The 22,989-nt window shown below is 37.1% G+C and overlaps 1 protein-coding gene across 1 annotated transcript in view; it reads right to left on the reverse strand.

Annotated features, from left to right (window-relative positions):
- The window catches only part of ME1 (malic enzyme 1), a 167,375-nt gene that overhangs the window by 94,353 nt on the left and 50,033 nt on the right, over positions 1 to 22,989 (reverse strand). Inside the window, exons 4-5 of the mRNA XM_005153144.3 lie at positions 2,180 to 2,255; positions 871 to 1,032 (exon numbers count right to left, since the gene is read on the reverse strand). Of these exons, the coding sequence (XP_005153201.2) occupies positions 871 to 1,032; positions 2,180 to 2,255 (238 nt within the window). The remainder of the gene's footprint in view (positions 1 to 870; positions 1,033 to 2,179; positions 2,256 to 22,989) is intronic.

A 22,989-nucleotide genomic window follows, 5' to 3' on the forward strand; every position in this document is an offset into this window, starting at 1 on the left:
GCTCTTGGGAGACAGAAAGAGAAGACAGCAGGCTACTTCTCAGTTCAGTAATGCTTTCATGGTGCGTTGCCTAAAATCATCCCAGTGGGGCAGGGTAGAGGTGTGTGTATAAAGCTGAAGATGCACAAACCCAGTCCAACAATCTGTAAGTCCCAGCTAAATTTACTGGTACAGAAATGCTTTATTTAGCTACAGTACATATACATTGCATGCATTTATCATGCATAAAGTTTACCACTTCAATCACTTATAGTATTTGTTTACTTCTGCTAAAGTATAATGATATTGCTGATGATATTTCATTTGACATCATTCAGAGGGTAAGGTCCACTTACTTGAAGTACTAGGACCTCATCTGGGGGAAATTAATAGCACTACAGTGTTAAAGTATATGTACAGCTGAAGTACACAGACGTGCATTCCCAGCACAGATCAGGCTGTAGCTTCAAGCTGTTCACTAAAACAAGGGGCAAAATCAGAACTCACATCTGAAATCACTGCAAAGGAATTCTGCAGCAGAAGTTGAGAGAGAATGCTGCCTTAAATTTTATGTACTTTTAACTCTCTCATTCCCCTCTTGAGATCTGATTTCTTATACCACTTTTTAACATGTACAGTGTATGCAGCACATTTTTACAGGCAACAGTGCCCTGAACTACTTGAGTCTCGTAAAAAAGTGTACACTGTGCGTTAGGATGAGTATATGTACACTATGTATTAGAATGAGACTTTTTCCATAGGTAAAAGGATTACTTAAGTTTGCACGTAATCAAAGCCAGTATAGTAAAGAAAAACAATTTCTCACAATTAAATTTTCATATAGTTCCCTTTGAATAGTTGATATTCACTAGACCTTAGAAAAGGATTTACCTTATTATCTGTTCCCACATCCAACATCACTGGTAGACACTCATAAGGTTTAACTCCTCCACATGCCGTATAAAGTGCTAGTTTACCAACTGGAATGCCCATTCCATAACAGCCAAGGTCTCCAAGACCAAGAATACGTTCTCCATCTGTCACCACAATAGCCTGGAGGTAAAAGTAAAAGCACTGTAAAAATCAGTTATTTCCTTGTATGTACTATGTATTCCATTAGCTTCTTACCATATTTTTTTCATTTTCATGTATAAATTCTAACAGGTAAAACCAAATCAATATTACAAAAAAAGCCCAGAACTGGTTTATTGTACTTCACTGTGGGTTTGTTCCACTATTTTAGACTCTTGCTTCACTATAAATGGGACTTTCATATAAAACTTTTAAAAATACACAAGAGAGATATTTAGTATTATATTATACCAAAACTGGCATTGTTCCCTCTTACATTTTTCTGTCAGCAGTATGAAAACAGAAAAAGAAGGGAAAGGAAGTTATCCACAAAAAAACAAGAGCCCCAGACTCCTGGATTTTGTCACGGCTGTTTTCAGCAGAATCAGAACCAGACACTCCTGCTGTCCTTTGACAAGGATGTCTACAGCCACCTGCTTATTACCCTTCAAAGATGTATTTCTTCCCTTAAGCAAATAACACACCATCGTACTTAAACATATGAGAAAGTATGCTTTTTAATTGACAGAGATACAATAACTCAGTAAACCCCACAAAACAGCTGACAACACAACAGTTTAATTGCCATATTCTGTGACAAGCCATTTTAGTAGGAAATTTAATAAGTTTCAGAGATAGAGCTCATCAGGTATTATATGCGGAGAAATAGTAACCCAAACACTGGACCAGGTTGCCAGAAGGCCTTGTGGAGTCTCTACCCTTGTAGATACTCAAAACCCACAGGCTGGACACAGCCCTGAGCAACCTGCCCTGTCTGACTCTGCTTGAAAGGAAGGATGGACTGGATGATCTCTAGAAGTACCTTCCCACCTCAACCACTCTGTGACACCCCGAAATTCAGAAAAAGCATTCAGGTTTGTTTGGGGCTTTTTTAAGCATAATATTTAATGTGATTGACAAACTGATCAATAAAGGATGCCTACAGCTGAACAAATAAGGCTTTTAAAAAGCCTCAAAGCTTGGGTGCAACAGCATTGTTTCTATTTCAAAAAATGAGCTAAGAAATCACTGAAATCTAATTGATAAAAAGCTTATAAAAATATCTTAACCAAGTCAAGTTGGGTACAAAACAGTGTCAGCTTTGTCATGCAACTAAAACTGAACTTACCTTGATAATATTTTCTGGCCAGGATTCAAGCATTGTAGCGATGTGTCCCCGGTCATGGATAGTAATAAAAAGACCTCTGAAAATAAAAAAACGAACAAAATTTCTTATATAAACAGGCAATTAAATACTTCAGTATACATCGATTAAGTAATAAATTACCTCTATGAAAATGTGTTTCCAAACTACACAGATTCAGTTCAATAAGTGCTCAGTTTTGTGAATGAGAAAATTAGATGTCCCCATTTCACAGATGTCAGGGAACATGTAAGTCAGTAAAGCTTCAATGAGCAGTGAGAACCTCCGAGTCATTTTGGAAAATTACTAAATTTCATTTTAAAGATCACTGAGCACTTGATCTGTTCAAATGTGTCTGTTAATTGTCCCAGATGACAAAACACATTCGTCATATGACAGTGATCACTACTGCCCCAGCAGTCCTAACATCTACAGACAAGAATAGGCCAAAGTTTTAATCTATGAACAAATCCTGAAATAAATCACATATCATCATTACATAAAATAATTCAAATGCATTCAGTTGTGTGTTTAGAAAACAGTCTGCGTATTTAATTAGATTGCCCCTTTGACACTTACAAAAGTGGGAAATTATCTTCTCTATATGAATAACTCTTTTGTTTGAAAGCACATCACATATCCTACAGCGCTGAGCACACCATATTTTTACTTTGAAGAATGCCTGTAAATTGGTTTTTAGTTACACCGATACAGAAAAGTATAAAATAAAATGACAGAAAAATGTAATTCTTATTTCATATTTTTTTATTTATTATAGAACAAAATTGATGTAGTATCTCATCATACTGTTCAGCATTTTAAGCTTTATTTATTTTACTTGACATGCAGATAGACATCCAGGCGCACTCAGACTTAATTCCATTTCTTATCTACTTTTCTCATGTGATACAGTGGAAAGAAATTATCCAACTAAATTCAATCTCCCAAAAACCATGAAGAAAACATCCATAAAGAAGTACATGCCAGAGATGCCTTCTTGTAATTAAACTTAGTAAGTATAGTTAGTAACTACAAGGAGTTTTCTTCTGGAATTATTCTTAATTCATACTTACTTCATACACCTATTATAAAAATTCTAAAGTAAAAACTAGAAAAGAGTATTGAAAAATAATGTAAGTGTACTACAATATCTCTATATTCATAGAAGTGGCTAAGTGCCCATGTGGGTCTAAATAAAACCGGTAACTCAGGGAAATTCCTCTCAGATATGATTGCAAGTGTTCCAAGTTAAGCAAAAAATTTCCTGCTGTGTTAAAAATTATGTTAGTCAAGACATCAAAATTAATCCAAATATTAAATGTTTATATACTTCATACATATTATATGTATTTTTATATTACCATGTGATTTATACTTTTATATTGAATTGTACATTTAATTTCATACTTAAATGTGTTCTCGTCTTGGATATCAAAAATATACAATTGAAATTGTTCATTGACAAAAGGCAGTGTAAAGCACATTGCAATTCACCAAAGTATTTCTAAATTTTAAAGCTAATGATTCAGAAACAGAAACTATGACCTCAAGTAGCTAACTAAATAAAAGCTGGCATGCTTGGAAAGCAAAATAGATATGCACTACATAAGGGAAAAAAAACCAACCCAACAACCAGCCATTGCTAGTTAGAGATTTTAGCTGTCTAAATTTCATTTTATACATTTTCCACTAAAACTAGGAATTCGTTCTCTGATCCTGGCATTCCCAATTAATTCCCCTCAGTACAAACACACCATGCTGGATGATTACATCTATCAGTGGTTTCTTACTAAGTAATGCCTGTCAGCAGATTAATTCCTCCACCCTAGTGGAGAGTTAATATTTACAGCACTTCTCAGAACTTGTGGCATTCACAGCACATGAACATTTCTATTTGTGAGCCAGCTACCTGAAAAAAGATGGCTCTAACAGTGAAACACAGGAAAGCAGCAAAGTAAATGCAGATTGCTGCCTTTCAATGTATTGTACTGTGAGTCATTTTATAAAGCACTGTGTAAACTGTTAAATCATAAAATACGGTTTATCAAAATTGTTAGCCTCAGAGAGTCAATTGTGGGAGATGAGCGTGCAAAAGGAAATGAAGAGTGCAGAAGGAAAGCTCTATTAAGCATCACCCCTCTCCGTGTCCCCACACTCCAATTTACACCGACCTAATAGATTCGTGTTAAATGAAGCAAGATTTTGTATTGGTTTTCTAAAGAGCCAGAGCCCAGCCCAGTGTGGTTAAATGACCTTCTCCTTGAAAGCTAGGGGGAAGAGGTCTCCATGGAATAAATTCCCCAGCAGAGGCAAATAAAGGCAGGGTGGCTGCTCCAGAAGGAATTTTGTTAGAACATTTGTAAAGACATTTAAATAAGTATTGAGAGTGTACTTCAGAAATCTGTCCAAGCAGGATCACATTCAAGCAACAATGGAAAATAAGGGCTGAAGTGTAAACAGAGTCATGTTTAAAGCATTTCACTCCCCTCCTTCTTCTCTCCATTCTTTCTGCAGATTAGTAAAACATTTCTAGATACACTGACCTGACAGAGAAGATACCCTTAGATTTAAGGGCATGGAATAAGACATAAGAATCTTTTATTCTTTTATCTAGACACATTTATCTCATCCTTCACTTCTTTAGCTAAAGCACTTGTCTCATTTAAGGTGTCCTCTGCACGAAGCTACACCAAGTTGCAAGAGGAACCCCAGCTTGCAATGGTGTCTGCCACAGCAATATTCAGCTTGCATTATTGAGACTGAATTTGCTAGCAATTCTACCTGCAGACAACCACCAAAAGGTAGCACTACGTATTTTTCATTTCCATGAGGTCATGCTATGCTCAGGAAAAGCACGAACTACATAAGGTTGTTACAATTGGGACTGGATGACACAAGCTGACAAGGTAGCCAACTATTCGGCTACCTAGTGGACATATTTATATTTTGGAAGTCAGAGCACAGCTATAAGAAGAATCAAGAAAGGGGCAAACTACAGAGTTTAAACTGGATTAAACTATACACATATTTCAGTCCAGAAAAAAAATACCAAACCCAGAATTATCCATTTGAGGAGGATGATGATGACAATAATTGCTGCTATGTCAGTGATGCACACCCCGCTCTGCTGGATGCAGAGCAGGAGACAATCTGCATGATGTGCATCTGTCTGACTTCAGGAGGGGCTGCTAGAGTGGATGAATAAATAACACATGGAGAAAGAAACAAGACACAGGAAAAAGGAGCATGTTTAAAGATAATGTCTGTCAGAAAGGAAAAATTAAAAAAAAGGAAAAATATGCTGCTTATTTTTCAATACAGTGTCTTCATATATCTAATAACAAAAGCTTCTCATGAGGAAGTAGGCTTAAGTTCTCTTGTATGCCTTTCAGAACAGCCCAAGTTGACAAACTCACTGTAAAAGCTAGCATTGGCTCTGCAATACAGTATGATCATTTCTATTTGAACTGACTTCTCATATATACTATCTTTTCCTTTGAGACCTGTTGAGGCTTAAAAGGCCAATCAGCAAAACTGTGGCTTAAAACTGACTTGAAGCTTGCAGCAGCAGATTAGTCTTCAAACGAATGTGTTCATTTTGAACCTGGCAGACCTACACGGAACTTGTCTGAGTGCATATGCAGAAAGGCTCATCTTCAGTCACTTTGACCCCAGTTAGACTTCAGTTCAGCATTGGTTTATACCAGTCTAGCCAAAGGGATCACTTCTACCTATGCTCATTTCAGATAGCCAGAAAATACCTGAAATTACAGCAGAGGAATAATTATGCAGAGAAGTAACTGTGCTCCTTTCTTCTTGTCACATCACCAGTAAACAAGAGCCCTGAAGGGTGAGGGGAGAATCCATGCTAAGGCATTGGGATTCACTTAACAAGAGGCAGATATAAATGAACTTCAAGGTCTCTTCCAACCCAAATTATTCCATGCTTCTATTCTGGGTCACTGAGCTCACTACACTGTAGCACATTTTACCAATTATGCGGAGGTCATTCTACATCACACAGTTTGGCTCTGTTTTGTTATAACTCTGATCTGTGAGAACAAAGCAAACAGAATTAAATGGAGTATTTGTTTATTATGCTTCAAGCAAGTAATGGTCCACCAGAAATGTATTTGTCTATTATCTATTAAAGAACAGTTTAGAAAAATGTGTCACAGTAACAGAATAATCCTTTCTTTCCTCTTCTTATAATAACAGGAGGCAACCTATCATGTCTCAGAAAATGCCAAACATTTTTTAATGAAAAAAGTTCAAACATTTCTCACAACCCTACATGTTCAGAACCATTATCTGAATTCTGAACTGCACATACAATTATAGTAGAGGTGACTTCACTTCCCCAAGCAGCCTAAATCAGCAAGCTGAATAAAAACAGCAATATAATATCTCAGAGATCAGCCCCAGTTTATTTCTGAGCCTAGACTGACATAAATTCCTGCATGTTGCAAGAAAGAGGTAAACTACTTTCTTAGTTAAAATTACCTCTTATTTTTGTCAAGATTATATAATAGAGCAGAAAAGTGATGAAATTAACCTGAAAGACAGTAACTGTAAGCCTGGCATTTGAAAATATGACCTAGGGGGAATGAGGTTTCAGAAAAGAAAGAATAGGGTTTGGAGGAGTAAAAGGCACATCACTGGAGTGACACAAAGATTTAGATATTAGGGGATATTTTAGTACAGACATTGAGATGTTATTTAAAATTAAACAATAAAGATGATTAAAAAAAAGACTACTGGGGTAGTAGTTTTTTTTTAAGATTATCAGCAAGCTACAATGCTCCAGATGCTGCACATCCAAGAACAAAAGTAAACACAGTATCTACATTATACTCTGGCCTGCCAAGGGCTTCAACGGACCCCCATAATTCTGCCTTGACTCTTTGATTGATCTTGTGCGCTTCAAAGAACCTCATCCAGGTAGCACTATGGTCAGAAAAGCTAGGTCAAACAGCTTCATGGGATAGCAGGAACTTCCAGATAGACTCCATTTGCCCACAGCTTGTGTTTTACTTCCAGCAATCTTAGTTGGCAAAATGTCACCAGTTGGACTGGATGCATTTTCAGATACAGCCAGATCTGCCCAGAGCTGTGACTTCAGGTCTCAGCACATTTGCTCTTGCACCCTATGTGGGATTAGGATAGTAGGGAACCAGGGGCTGCTCTTCAATAACTTGCTACACAGCAAGCCATAACCCTCCTAATCCATCTCTCCAGACATGAGCCAGATCATACAGACATTACCCCATCTGCCCTTCTTCATTTGAAACAAGCTCCACAGCATGTATATAGTGTATAAATTGTAACACAACAGAGTGGGTGAGAGTGAAAAAGGGACAAGTTGACCACAGCAGTACAGACTGAAGGTAAAAGGAATATAGAAAGTCCTGCGCTTGGGTGCCGTCCTATTACTTTCTCCAACATGTTTGGACTCTCCCAGCCCTTCAAGAGCCTGTTTCTTCCTAGCAAAGCATGTAAACTCTACACTACTACTTTTAGTGTGTAAAGACTTTTGCAAAAGGAACCTTTTTTGCTTGAAACATTCTTTCATTTTGTCAAAATGCCAATCAGGCTCCAGAATTGGGCAAAGAAGTCAGACCTTTGTACAATAAAAGACCTATCCAATGAAGTAATTGCACAACTTGCTCTCACTCAACACAAAAACCCATTACATTGTTATAATAATCTAAGTAAAATATTATAAGCCTTACAGAGCAAAACCTTAAAACCAATTTTACATGGTACAAGAAAGCACTTACAACTTTGCTAATAATGAAAACGTCTCTACTTCATTTTAGAATGTGCAATCAAACCTATTTCAGATAAAAATTAAGAATACTTCATACTAAAAACAACACTGCATGGACTTCGCATATAAAATACTTATTGTATACACAGAAAACACTGGGTTTTAACTACTGCCTCACTCCTTTACTTACAGAAGCAAACAGCACAGAATTTTGCACCCTAAATATTCAAACTGTAATGATGCATCCTCTTCATACAGCAACAGATTAGATCAAATACTATCTTTTTATTCACCTCTTAAAACATGAATTTGTTGATTTAACTATATTCCTAAAGTATCATTCATCTAGACAATCAGCTTTCACATACTTTTGCTTAACCACATAATGGCAATTCCATGGGAATTGTTTGGTTGAAAAGGAAAAGGCAGACTTTAAGAAATACTGTGTTTTATAACCCAGAGCTGGTTTGCTCCAGAAGCTACTTAAATTCTTCTGACAATTGCTCAATAAATAACTTAATTACTTACACTCTAACAGACACAAATAGAACTATTTGAAGATACTGAATGAGAGAATCATTTACCAGAGCCAGACCCATTCATTTATGACAAAAAATAACCCTCACTCTGCATCAATAGCCATCATGTTTGTGTTATTTTATAGTAATATTAACTGCATAAAAAAACATCTACAAACAACATAAACCATGTTATCTACTAGGAATGTTGCAATGCTAATGATGTTTTTTTAAAAAACCTTTTAAATGTTATTTAAACTGTTAAATACTCAAACAAGGGAAATCACTGTCCTTCTATTTACTTCAACAACTTGTCCTGCTCCATCTCATTAAAACATGGAATATTTCCAGTATTTAGACAATAGCAGCCTTTAAAGCCAGTTTTCATTGACCTTTAAATCACATAATTTGCTCTCAATAACCATGAACAAGGACAAAGTGAAGACTTATTAAAACCACTCCTTATGGCATATCCCACTCAACTTCCACTGCAATGAAGAAGTCACTGCTGAAAAGAAACACTATCTTCCATTTGTAGAGTTGACATTATCTACTGGAAAGGAACCAAGGAAACCATTCAGTTTATGTCACAGGGACAGAGCAGTTTCTAATGTGAGGAGCTGCAGTGCTCAGAGGCGGGTGACAAGTCAGAAGTCAGGACAGCTGATGCGGAAGTGTCTAGGTTAAACTGGGTCATACAAGATTGCCAGTGAGCATCCAGGCACATAGGAATGCTGTTTCAGCCACGTGTGAGCTGTCTGTATACAGCATTTGGCAACATCTCCTAGACACACATCCCACAGGCACAGAAATCACAGCATCATCAAGGGACCACTGGAAATCACATGGTCCAAGCCACTTCCAGAACCTGGTCAGCTAGAGCAGTTATTTTGCCTTGGCTTCCCCTGAGGTAAAAATTTGGAACAGACTGTGAATTTTCCCAATTTTTTAGTACGGAATGCTAGCAGTAAAAAGAAAATAGCTGTCCTAGTGGGCTTTGCTGTTCCTAAAATCAAATGCTTTTTGGATGGTGTTCCACTTCAAATATACACAGAAAGCTATTTCCGCTTTCAGTGGAAATAAATTCAGCAGATAGCAATTAAAAATGTCTCCTGTATTTTAGCACATAAAGTGGGCATAACACTGAAAAAGTACAGATCTCAATTTACCAGCAGCATATTTTAAGATGAACTCAAACCTTAGGACAAAGTCAAACAAGCTTCTATATCACAAGCTTGATGTAACTTCTCTTTGAGCAAGAGGAGTAACAAAGAGATAGAAAGAAGTTATTTGAGCCATTTTTAAACCCTTACAAAATGGACTTTGCTTCCCTAGAAACTTTCTTTTTTTAGAATTGACTATAGGTATAGCATGAGTGCTTTGCCCCACAATTACTAAAATACTAGAAGAGATTAAAAATACTGCAATTTGAGTTGAAAAGCAAGAATTATTCAGCCTCAGTTATTTCACAGACTATTCTACCATTCACAGAAATTACATTCAAATAATTTTCTCCTTAAACTTTTAGTATTTGATGTAGTAACAAACAAACAAATGAAAAGATGGGCTTCAGTTCATTGCCAGCTAGATCATAGAGAGTCTTCCTTGAGATCGCACAATCAATCACCATCTCTCAGAGTATCATCTGAGGGAGATGCATGAAGTCTTGCTAATACAAAATAATCCATATGATTGGATTCTCCTACATCTACACTGGTTTTAATATTCCTGAAAGTTACTTGTTGCAGAGATTACTATGGCTGGCTTATGTGTGTCTCAACTCATCATTATAGAGGCAAGCACAGAGCAGAGCCCTGCCGGAAAGGTAATTCCCGAGAGACACAGCTGGAGGCATAAAGGGTACCTGCACTGCTGTTCAAAAACCACTTGGGTCTGAAATCACCCATTTTGAAGGACGCAAGAGCAGATGCATACACACACACACCCCCCCCCCCTTTCTTCCCCTTTCATCAGGGTTGCTCACCTGCTTCTACATTACCCATATCCTGGCCACAAGAAAATACAAGTTTTTGGTTTAGTGTGATAAATAATGGGAAATTTGAGTGAGATATACAGAATGAAGCTTTTAGATGGCTATTTGCACAAAGGATGAGCATTTGAAAGCAAAGCTTCTGTTTTTAAAAGGTGATGAAAATAATTTTCAAATAACACTGTTGCTGGCTATAACCATTTTCCTTCCACTATAATCAGCAGAGTGGAGAGAACAGGCATAGTTTACTTCTGATCCTAAACAACATGATTTTAAGTGTTGGCATCTTCAAAAGGCATTTAAGTGGTATCTCTTAAATGTTCACCAACTACAAAAACTACTCCACTTGGGCATGATAATTTATTCTGTTGTTCTACCTTCACAACAAATGAGCTGGGCTTCCGTGGCCACCTCGAAAGCGAAGAATAATCTTTAACAGCAAATGGGGAATTTCAGGTCTGAGTTACAGCTTGAAAGTAATAGAAGTTTCTCTACTAACAAGTAATCCTATCACAGAACTGACACCTAAGATCTGCAACTTTTTTTTTTTACCAAATGAAAAAATTACTTACAAATTCACATGGAAAACAGAAAAATCATTGTCTAGTGATAACATGACTAATTTTGTATTAAACTTATATTCCAAATATTTGGAATATTGTATAATTCTCACCATAAGAAGCTAGTCATTGTGATTTTTAATTGGTATTTGTTCATTTCCTATTTGTTCTCATGTTAGTGGTTGGGATCACTGAATAGCTTGATAACATAATTTGACAAATTTCTTACAAAAAAAAATTAATAGCTTTAACAATAATGTCCTAATTAGGCTACACATATTCACAAAAACTTTCTAAAAACCAAACTAATCCAGACAAAACCAAACTGAAGTGTTTGACTTACTGAAGCACTCATCTTTAAAAATTATATAATAACAGAAATCTCCTACAACAGAGTCTTAGTTAAAATCTGAGTAATTTTTAAATACAGATTTTAAACTAAAATGTTTTAGAAAATTCAACTGGATGTTACAAGAACTGGTCAAAATGTAGATCAATTTAGTTTCAATTCCAAAAACATGCTGTGGTAGTAAGTCCTTGGCATAAGAAGGGTTCAGCTGTACTTCCATCCCACACCCAATTTTTGTTTTCTTTTGGGCTCTCAGTTTTAACCAATTTGTTACAACCACTGCATCTATAGCAAAAGCACAATCACTTCCATAATTTTATGTCTATATTTTCCATTTCAAAAACATAAGCTTAAAACCAGAAAAATGTAAATTATCTGATCAGCAGCACTACTCCTCTTATTTTCTGTTAAGTTTACAACATGCATGAATGCATGAGGCAGACAAATTTTTAGGACTATGTCCAACAACCATTTTTAACATGGGAAAAAAGCTGCAGGTCCAGCTCTATTTCAGAGAAACCAAGAGGCATACATGATTATTTTTAAGACTTGCGTTATCTGATGTTAGCAAAGTTCCAACATACCAGTGCTTTGAAATTCGCCCACAGAAAAAAACGAGTACTCAAATTTTACCAGCAAAGCCCAGGAAATGTATATTATATTATCTAATAATGTATATTGAATTATATGGAATTGAATATATTTAAGAATAAACTAGTGATTTTCTGACTCAATCAAAAATTACTAAAAGCCTTTATTGTAAAATTTGAGAAAACAGTTATCCTAGATGGAACCCCAAGGAAACATTTTAAGCATTAAACATCTGGAATGTATCTGGCCCACTGTCATAAAAATTAACCTCATCCATTAGAGGCAAATGGTCTTCTACTTTTCCTCCTTTTTATATAAATCCAGTCATGACCCCATGGAAAGTTTTTCATTTCATAAAGTCAGCACCAACATATCATTGCCTAAAAAAAGGCAACAAGAGCACCCTGCCACTCAACATAAAGTGCAGCAAAACTGTGCATTGATATGAGCTTATGATGAATCTATAGAACTCCAGAATAAAACTTAAAACAAAAAATATCCTCTGGTATAAGAAAGCTGCCATAATGTGGTGAACTTCTCTGAAGGCACTGCTGTGTCTTTGTAAGCTACATTAAAGCTTCATCTCAGCAACAGCAAGCTTTTCCCTTAGATGAAATACTCCATCAAAAACGCCCAAAACAGTAGTTAATTCTCTTATTCTAGTATACACTAAAACAAATTTTTGAGGTCTCCTAAATTCCCTTTTTCGTTAAGACTGAACAGAAATCCAGACCAAATATAGCTGACTACAGAATAAAGAAGCAAAAATGAGAATTGGCTTTTGACCATTTTTGTGCCAAAGGCATAGGTTCTCATTCAGCTCAAACAGAAGCTTGCTTTCCTTTTTTTATATAAATATTTCTCAGGAAATGGTTCCCTGGAGTTCACCCCTTATTTCTGCCAATTGATATATGCCTTCCCTATCAATATCTGCTTCTGGCTAGAAGTCCTTGCTTTTCTTACAAGGATTACTTGATTTATCTGCTTTCTTACTGTTTTATCTATTCGATCTATGCTCCCAGCAGCCTCTTGTGCACTTACACTCAGGTGTTGTTGAAAAAATACCATTTTTCCTGCACATAGTTTAATTATTTAACACTCATTAGCAGAACAAGGTGCTTACACAAAGCAGAACTGACTTGCAATGCTACCACTTAACTCAGAGGGCACTGGACAGGATGACGAATGCCCACCTAACCTTTCTCCACCAAACTGCAAATTACACTATGCTAACGCTACTCTACGATTTCGTAAAGTTATTATGACCTGGTCTTTTTTATGTTTGTTTCACTTAAGTTAATTATAATTCACACTACTGAAACATCTTATTTAACAGTGTACATACGAAAATGGTGCATAAAGATAAAAAAACCTTGCTAAAAAGGATGAAAAGCCATGCAAGAAATAAAAGGATTAATTCCTATTCATAGAATCATAGAGTAGTTAGGGTTGGAAAGGACCTCAAGATCATCAAGTTCCGAGACCCCTGCCATGGGCAGGGACACTTCACACTAGACCATTTCTCAACTTTTGTTTCAGAAGCTTCATAACAATAGCAGCATATGAGAGTCTCAAAAGTAGCATGTAATAATCCCCCAGACTAAAAGCATACATACAGAGAAACACAAGATACATTAAAACACACAATCACCCCACTGTTATGCTCTTAAAGGCTGAAAATATTTATGCCTCCTTCTCACTTTCAATTTTCCGTTTTAAGATCTGATTATTTACACTATTTAGAACGCTTTTAGACAGACAGAAAGCTATGTTAAAACATTCAAGCCACTTCAAAGTTAGAGTGAATGCCTTTCCTTTCTCTTTTGGACTTCACCAAACACAGTTGCAGGAATAACTGTGGGGTTTTCTAAAAGCTACTATATCTTGTATTGGAAATGCAACAATGACATGATGTTGGACTGCTGAGTAATGAGAGTATTATTGAACAGCGAAGCTGCTGAATACGTAAGCAGGGGATTTGGGTGGTGCCAAAGAACGTGCAACAAATGTACAGAAAATGAGAGCTGGAGAAATTCCAGTGTAAGCACACCCCTAAAGGAAAACATCATCTGGGCATGGGCTGGGATATATACAGAATGAGCTAATAAAGTATTGTTCTGTTACTAAGTCACTCGTGTCTCATCTAAAATACTCATGCCTCATTTTGCAGTATCAGGAGACAGCAATGGGAATTAGTGGGGACTTGGAAAAACCTCTCTACCTAGAAGGAGAGGCAGGTATACAACAAAAACAAAAAAAAACAAACAAAAAAAAAACCAAACCAAACCACCATACTAAATGCTTGTCAGTCACCTGTAACAGTTGTTGCTACATGCTCATGTTGCCAACTCATACACCCCAGTTGCTGGTAAATACATGCAGTAATAACATTTTTTTCCCTTTATATCACATTTATATCTGGAAGTATTCCCTTTCCCTTCCACAGCATAGCCTTAGGAAGGGAGAAAGCAACACACCTTTTTTTCCTTCCCAAGGAACGAACTGCAACTTTAAATAGCACATAGAAGGGTAAGAGTACAGCCTGTGACTGAAGATCCTTCACATCTCCCAGGATTGCTAACACCTAGGAAAAAAAGTAGCAGCTCTTCTTCCATTAAGTGCTCCTCTGTGTTTAAGTGCACCCTTCAAAGCAAGCTTTGCAGTGCTTGCCCTGGGGAGTGTTACCTCCTCTAGGAGGGTTTCAGAATAGGCACTCTTATGAAAACAGAAGGACTGCTATCCAAAATGTAAACAACTCCTAATGCCCCAGCAACAGCAAGCTCAACATAAGCGTTAACTAGCCATTAGCACTGGTGTCTAGTATAGAAACACTCAGCAAAGAAGGCACAGCTCCTGCTTAAGCTGAGATCATCTGACTCCAGTTGTGCCACTTACTGGCAAAAAGTGATTTCATTCTAACTACTTCAAAGCTTCCTTGCAATTCCTGTCCCCCTCTTTCAGGGTCCCTCAGATGTCCCAGCACACCACAAGACAAAATGTCTTCTGAAAGGATCTATTATTGTCAGTCTAAAAGCCTGCCTGACGCTTAAGGTGTGTACAACAGCCTCAGTAAATAAGCTGTAGCTTCTCCTCTGTTCCTAACCTCTTTTCACCAAAACCTAGACCCTTTATTCTCCATAGATAAAGATTTTCACTTTACAGTTTCTGGCTGCATTTGGCTGCACTGAAAGATTTACCTGATCTCCTGCAGCAAACCAGCTGCACTGCTCTAGGGAGAAGCCCAGTAGTAAACTAGCATATGTCATAGACAGCGATGTGATGGCCAGATCCCTGAAGCAAAATGTGGGACAATTGAAACTGATGGCAGAAATACATTTATTATTACAAAGTATGCTCCTAAAGATTAAAATGAACCTGTTCTCCCCCTGAAAGCCAGTCCAAATGATTAGGGTTTGAGACACTTTGGTGTGAAGCTGTTATCAAGGTACTGGAGATCACTAACTGCAAAGAAGTTTAAGTCTCCAACACAAGGGATTCAGATCTTATAGCAAAACTATCACATGCTTTATGCTGAAGCCACCAGAATCAGTTCTATTCCTCACTTTACCCTGAGCACAGTCCTAGAGGATCTGACTTTACAAGAATCATCTACAAGGGCATTCACACTCTTTAGAGAAGAGAAGCTGAAAATTCAAGTTCCTGTTTCAAAGACTGATCAGACACCAGAAAAAAATCTTGGACCATCCTTCTTGTTCACATGGCACAGGTTGCCATTTGTCTGCATTGTTGTAAATGAGTGCAAGGATGGTGCAGAATTTCAGCCCAGTGGAATGGATGCAGTATGCAAACTACTGTCAACTGCAGGTCACAATTTCAGGGCTGTCCAAAGCCCCCCAGTCCAGCTGGGAGGCAGCTATAGCTATCATTTTGCACAAGAGGTAAAGAAGTGGCCTCACCAGCCCTTGAGGGCACAGCAGGGATCCTCAAGGTGTAGGGTTGGCTATTTCCAAAATTTCCCACACTCCACATCTGGAACAGGTTGCCCTGCAGTGCTTGGCAAACTAGTGGGAGAAATCAGGTGAAAAACACATAAACAGTCCAGGGGCAGCATGAACTCCTGAAGGGAATACTTGAAGGGGGCCTACAAGGATGCCAGACAGGGACTCTTCATCAGGGACTGTAGTGATAAGACAAGAGGCAATGGGTTAAAACTTCAACAGGGGAAGTTCAGGTTATATACAAGGAAGAAGTTCTCTACCCTGAGGGTGCTGAGGCACTGGAATGGATTACCCAAGGAAGTTTTGAATGCTTCATCGCTGGCGGTGTTCAAGGCCAGGCTGGACAAAGCCTTCAGTGGCAGGTTAGTGAGAGATCTCCCTGCCCATGGCAGGGGGTTGGAACTAGGTGATCTTCAAGTCCTTTCCAACTCAAACCATGTTTCTATGAAGTAACATCCATCTGCAAACACTGAGTGGCATTTGATAGTCTGTCCTTGAAAAGGTGCTGAACTAAGGAAAGTCATGGCTGTCTTAATGAAGCAAGTGACTCTTAAAAGGTTTGGTCTGGGGGCCAAATGTTGACAATTAAGGAGCTGTACAAATCTGGCAGATTTAAAGAGGCTGTTTCATGAGGGGAAAATTTTGGAAGATAAATATTACTTGAAGAGAGTAGGACAGAGCCAAAGAGTAGACTTCTGCTGTACTGTATTACCTGATACTTTAGTGTGCTCACAAGTCTCTGGCCAACTCAAGGTGTGAAAACTAAATAAAATCTCTGCCCTTAAGGACATTTCATTAATGAATGTACTAATTCAGGAAATCTGGAAGCCTGTAACCAGAAAGGCTGGCATAGAGTCAAAATCTCTCTAAAAATTCAGGAAAAAAAAAAGACATTGAAGAGTGATGCAGTCATATATTAGTACAAGTCTTAATTATTGATATGAATCTTGCAAAAAAATCCCTATTTTTAAAAATGCAATCATATAATTTATTTGTTGAAAAGTATATAGGTTACCTTTTATGTGGTATTGGCATTGGAGAGAAAAGATTAGTCAGAGCAAAGACATTTAACTTGGGATCATGTACTTTCTGTCCAGTCCTCTGCACGTAGATCCTCAAGATGGCTGTTTTAACATGTCAAATGAGAAGGGTCTAATAAACACTGCTTTAGTATGTCACTCAAACTGTACTTCCATGTGGTGAAATACATCAGTAAGAAATGTCTTTGTTTCTGAAGACTCTCTCAACAGTGATATGAGAAGATAATCATCATAAACTAAACCCCACAGAAGTAAGTTCCCATTGGCTCAGAGTGCAGACACCCTTGAAGAGATAAACTTGAGTACTCCAAATCCATGGAGGAGGGAGAACTTTCTGGTTTAACCTCAGACAGAAAGATAATGAAAATGTGTAAAGAGTAACAATACAAACTAAATGAGGACAGAAATAGCTGGAAATATCCAGGACTGTGTGGAGAAAATGGACAAGGCAACAAAGGCATGGCCAGGAGTTTAATTTTGACAATCTTGCACAGAAACCAACAAGAGTATCTGTAGAAGAGCCCTGAGGCTTGGTAGCTGTCTCCCTCAGAAGATTGTGCTAAGAAGGGAAAGTAAGAGACCAAACACTGATGGCTGCCAAACATTTTGAGAGTCATGTTTGGAGTAGGGATGGCCTCATTTCCTCCTGCTCACAGCCCAGATGTACTCCCTCCAGAAAAAACAGAGCAATGCACCATCAAGAGGTACAAACTTGGGTCTGAGAGCCAAAAATTCCATGCTTGTGATGTGTTTTAGGACAAAACTTTTATGACCATGATGAAAAACCCCTGGAAGATTATCTGCATAAGAAATCATGTGCACAGCTCATGAGAGTAGGAAGAGGCTAATAACACATAAAGCTCCAACTCAGACAAAACTAAAGGAAAGAGTAATTCAAAGCATGACTTCTTCAAATACCATCCTCTTCCACTAATGCTGTAGGTAATACCTACATGCAAGAACTGAGTATGTACAAAAAAATAACATTGCATGTAGGACACTATATTTCCTAATGCTAGGTCAGGACTCTGCAGTCTCAGTTCAGCACAGGCTAATCACTCACAATTTTATTCTAATGCACATGTTTAATAAAAATAGAGTAATTGACACTGTAACTGAATGATGAAACCTATTGACAAAATATTACCAAAAGCCATGAATTTAGCACAATTCAGGAAAAAAACAGATTACTATATACATATAACCTAACAAATATCCTAATATTTTCAAAAAACAAGACATAACATTTTTTCCATTCAATTATTTCTTATCATGAGAAACTGGCTTAACATTTACAGAGTGCTCTAAGACCAAAGTGAGGCAAACTGACATCTTCTGTGCAAGATTCTCACACCTTCCACCTCCCCAGCATTACTGCCTGCTGACAGACCAAGTTGGACCCATTCCAGCATAGTGTGTTTCTAGAAGAGAGTCTAGAAGAAGAGAAAAATTCAATATCTAGCACTGTGCAAATTTGCCTTTTCCAACTTTTCAGAGCAGGACACGTTATGCTAGGAGGATCCGTTAGCCTTTCTTTTGAACCAAGGAAGCAACAAGATGTGCTAAAAAGAACTCTAAGGGGGCCTGCTGAAGATAGGTCAAATGAATCCAGGCCTTCTGGTCTCAATTAAGAACATGCCACATATCTAAGGGGAGACATCCAGAAAGAAGCACCAGGAAGTGAACTTTCCTGGTTCATGTGATCCAGGAGTACATGACAAGATTTTGGCCTCCTTTAAATCAAATCTAGTTTCAGAAGAGACTTGGATGTCAAAGGCATCCAATGAAATTAAGAAAAAGAAAAATCTAGACTCCAATGAAAGTCTCATTAGAAACAACAAAAAAATTGTGAAATGTACCACAGGATCAACCTTGTGATGGCAAACAGACTTCAACTTCTGCTGCCAAGGTCTTTGTGTGTTCTGTCACAGGAAATAAATACTTCCCTATTCTCTAATTAATTTTCTTTATTAAAAAAAAATGCTATCTTGCAGCTGGCAATCTCAAATTGTAAACATTACTATGGCAACAAAAAAAAACCAAAACTTGTACTTGCAGCACTTACATCCACTAAAGTACATCTGAACCACTGTAAATACAAATACCTACAATAAATGTAAATAAATGCATGCCTTTTGAGGAATATGGAGAAGGGAACCTGTCTCAAATTTGTATCTGCTCAGCCAGTCACGCACTTCAATGAGGCAGCAATCTGGTATAATATCAGCATTTGTAAACTGAGCATTTAGCATGATGCACTGCCTTCTGAAAAGTTGCTACTAAAGACTGTTAATAACATTCCAAGTGCTCTCTAAAAATATTAACAGAGTTAAACCAAACAAAGTTTTTAAGTACTTGTTAAAAGTCAGTTCAAAAATGTAATCTTGCTTAGCTTCAGGGTAAATAAGAGACCTCTAGATATGCCAGTCATTTGTGAGGAAGGAAAACAAGAAAAAAGACAGAGTTGAAAGACTTATTAAGAAGAACATTTCCATGAGAACAGTTTGCTGGACAAGGTCTGCTTATATACAGTTTAAAAACAAAGAAAAAAAAACAGCTTCAGAGTTTAGTTTGACATACTTTGCATTTTAAGAGATTACATCTGTATCTTCAATACACAGCATCAGATTCAATACAGTTACTTCAAAACTAGTTCCTAGTCAGCTTGACAGAGTGTGACTGCATTGGGAAGTTATTTCAGAGGAACCCTGCCATGCCTGTGTGGCTGCAATTGTTACCAGGGCTGGCTCTGTTCATATTCCGTTTGAAATGGCTTTTCCTTCTAGGAATGGAAACACATAAACAGTCACCTAACATTTCAACAACATCCAAAGTCTTTAGCAGAGCAATACTTGGCAATTTTTCCCCCTCTCTCTGAATGCTGAGTTTACACAAGAACCTTAAACTCCTGGGTGTTCTCTGTACAATATAAAAAGTTGATTTTGGATTCTTAGAGGAAATTTCCATTAAGCTTTCCCATATTTATTCTTTTTGGATGAAAGAACTGATATTTCAGAAATCCATTTATAGAAATAGATTGTTTCTTGGTAAGTCAACAGAAGTTGTCATATGTATGGACATGCTTTGAGCAACTGAAGAATTTATTACCTTAGGAGCGTATTTTTAAATGATGGCTAGAAACTGTGCACCAAAAAGCGACCACCTGGTAGAGATTCTGAGATAATGCTCTTACAGATAGTGTGATTACTGCAATAAAACCACAACTCCGTTACATTTCCAGCGTAAGCTTTTAGAGCTTTTCTCTGTACAGGTCCAAATTCCTTTTCTGACCTACCCCCTGGGGAAGCCTCTTTCTTCCCTCACCCTCCTCAATGTGAGGAAGACTAGTGAGACTGGTCTTCTAAATTATGTTTCTGGAACTACGTGGTGTGGGCAGGCGCATGTTACAGGTATGTTATCAGGGCTGTACTGTTTAATTCTAGAATAAAACTCTTTCATGAAAACTGGTGCATTTTATGCTGAATATTCAGCTTAAACATGCTGAATTTTTAAGCTAAATGAGCAAGTAAACGCAATCTTGAATTGAGTTTGAATTTTGCAAACAAATGTCAATTACCCAGGCAAGCTTCAAAGCAATGAGTCAGATTACTTTGCAGCTGGCTCTCTTGAGAAATGTTTCTTAATCAGACGCTCAGCTGGTCAGCCATGAATGTTTATTCTATAATTGCAAAATACTGCTTCAGGATGAAAAACATCTTGCCCGAGCCACAGTGTCCTTCTATAACTGTAACCACATCATGTGAGCCCATACAGACTTCTCAAAGGATGTAATGGAGTTGCAGAAGATGATCTCATTTAACGATCCCATGAGACACCTATTTTGTAAGCCCTAAATTAATTTCCATTATTCCTTGCCTGAAGACATAACTTGTGAGCCAGGGGCTCGAAACTCAAGTACTTCACAACGTAAATAAATCTAATAGAAAAACCAAACCCTAGCACATTTAAACTACATAGGAAGATATTGCCTTGCAGCTTCTAGTGTGATAAATATAAGGCATAGCACTTGTGTAATTTTTAACTTATTTGCCTATGTAAACAAGTCTGTTTCTAATAAGATCTCTAAACTATGAAATATCAAATGTTTTCTGAGCTGTAAGAAGAAACAGTAAGAAAAACATTCTGAAATAAAAAACATTCTGAAGGAAAAAAAATTCACTTATCAGTAAAAACATCATTTAGATATGAGTCAGCATAAACCAGATACACACGGTTCTTACTGATGAACAATTACAATTCTCTCTCATGAACTGTAACTGAAAATATCAATTAATAAAAACATGAGAATGTATAGACTGAACAAGAGTTTGTATCTTTTACTCTTCCTTCTGTATGTTAAATTCTCTGTGAGTACAATTCAGAGAGGATGCTGCTTATGAGGGATGCTCGTATATAATGCTTAATACTAAATGAGTCAGTCTAGAATATAATTTCAAACCAAATTAAATTGATTGCTTTGCACAGTTGATTTTGGAATAATTTAGAAAAGGTTTTTCTTAGGAAAAAACAGATCTCTGTAACAGAGCACAGTGGAACAACACAAAGGAGAGGTATTTCCCAAGCAGCAAAGTGTCTGTTAAAAGGAAAATTCTTTTCAATTCTTTTCTCCAACACCTCTGATAAACATTGGCATCAGCTGGGTGGTGGGCGAAAATGAGAGCAGCTAGTGAGATAACATGAACATAACAGTTGGGCATTTTACAGGGAAGAATAAGCATCTGACTTGGCAGATGACATTTTGCTCATAAGTAAAAAAATATATATGAGATCCTCATTAGACAGAAGATTGTACAAGTTTTTCAGCCATATTTATTTCAGTGAGTCATTAAAAGCACGTATTTGAAAGCAGTGAGGCAATTCAGCAGGACTAGAAATAAAACCAGACTTCTATAAATATCTTGTACATCTCTCCAGACAGTCACGCATAGAAAGCACACATGTAGTTGGGGAAGCAAGAGACAGATGAATATAGCCAAGGCTGACTTCAGTAGCTCAAGAATACAACTGAATACCAAGAGACGTATCAGTTAAAACATGATTTAATATTGTTTAAAGCATCATTCATCAATTAGCAGCACAACTGCAGTGGAAAACACAGTATTAAATTCTAAATTATGGGATGTCCTATAAAGCTATATCATTTTTAAGTTAAATGATAAAAGACAGAAATCATCTCAGTAGTATAATCTGCCTTGAATTTGCTCAATTTCAATAGGAAAATGAGCACTTTTGGGGGAGCAAAAAAATCAGTGTTCATTCCAATACTGGTAAATAAAATCATACTTTCAAGAACATACAAATATAAGGATGCTTAATGAGCACTTGGACCATCACTGCCACCTCTCAGAATAGCTATTCCGTCAGAATTTCACTACCTGTGTGCCAGAATAACAAGCTTTTTAAAGCTGAACAAAGGAAAATTCACAGGGAATATGTGCTGACTTGAGAGAGTTCAACTTGCTATTCCAAAGTCTGCACAACGTATGCATTACTGCTATTATGCCTTGCTTTTGAAAGCTTTTTATATCATATTTAAAACTAAAAAGAAAATAAAATGTAAGCTTGTGATGCCATATAGTAATGATTCAAACAAATTCACGAAGTTTGAAAGTCTACTCAATTCTCATTACAGGAGAGGCTAAAGAGTGGCTTAGTTGTATAAGAGAATTCAGAATTCCTTGTTTCCCAATATATATGCTAACTGGATGTTATAGTGTAATTCGTTTCAAGTTAAATATATAGATAAATTTATTAGTGACAGAGCTATGTGAACTAGGATTTTAGTCTTAATATTTAGAGGAGAAAAATTGAGGCATTTTTCTAAGTCCTCTGCAGATAAAAAGTCCGCCAAATAATAATAAAAGAAAAAAGAAGACAACAAGTTGAAGTGCTCCCTCTCCCTGTCCCTAACTTGCCAATCATTTTTTTCCCCATGTCTAGAGTGTGCTAAGGATCAGACTGAAGAATGAAGATCAGGAGTCTGGAAACTCTAAAGGG

This window comes from Melopsittacus undulatus, chromosome 3 (assembly GCF_012275295.1).
Source record: "Melopsittacus undulatus isolate bMelUnd1 chromosome 3, bMelUnd1.mat.Z, whole genome shotgun sequence".
NCBI classification, from domain to species: Eukaryota; Metazoa; Chordata; class Aves; order Psittaciformes; family Psittaculidae; genus Melopsittacus; species Melopsittacus undulatus.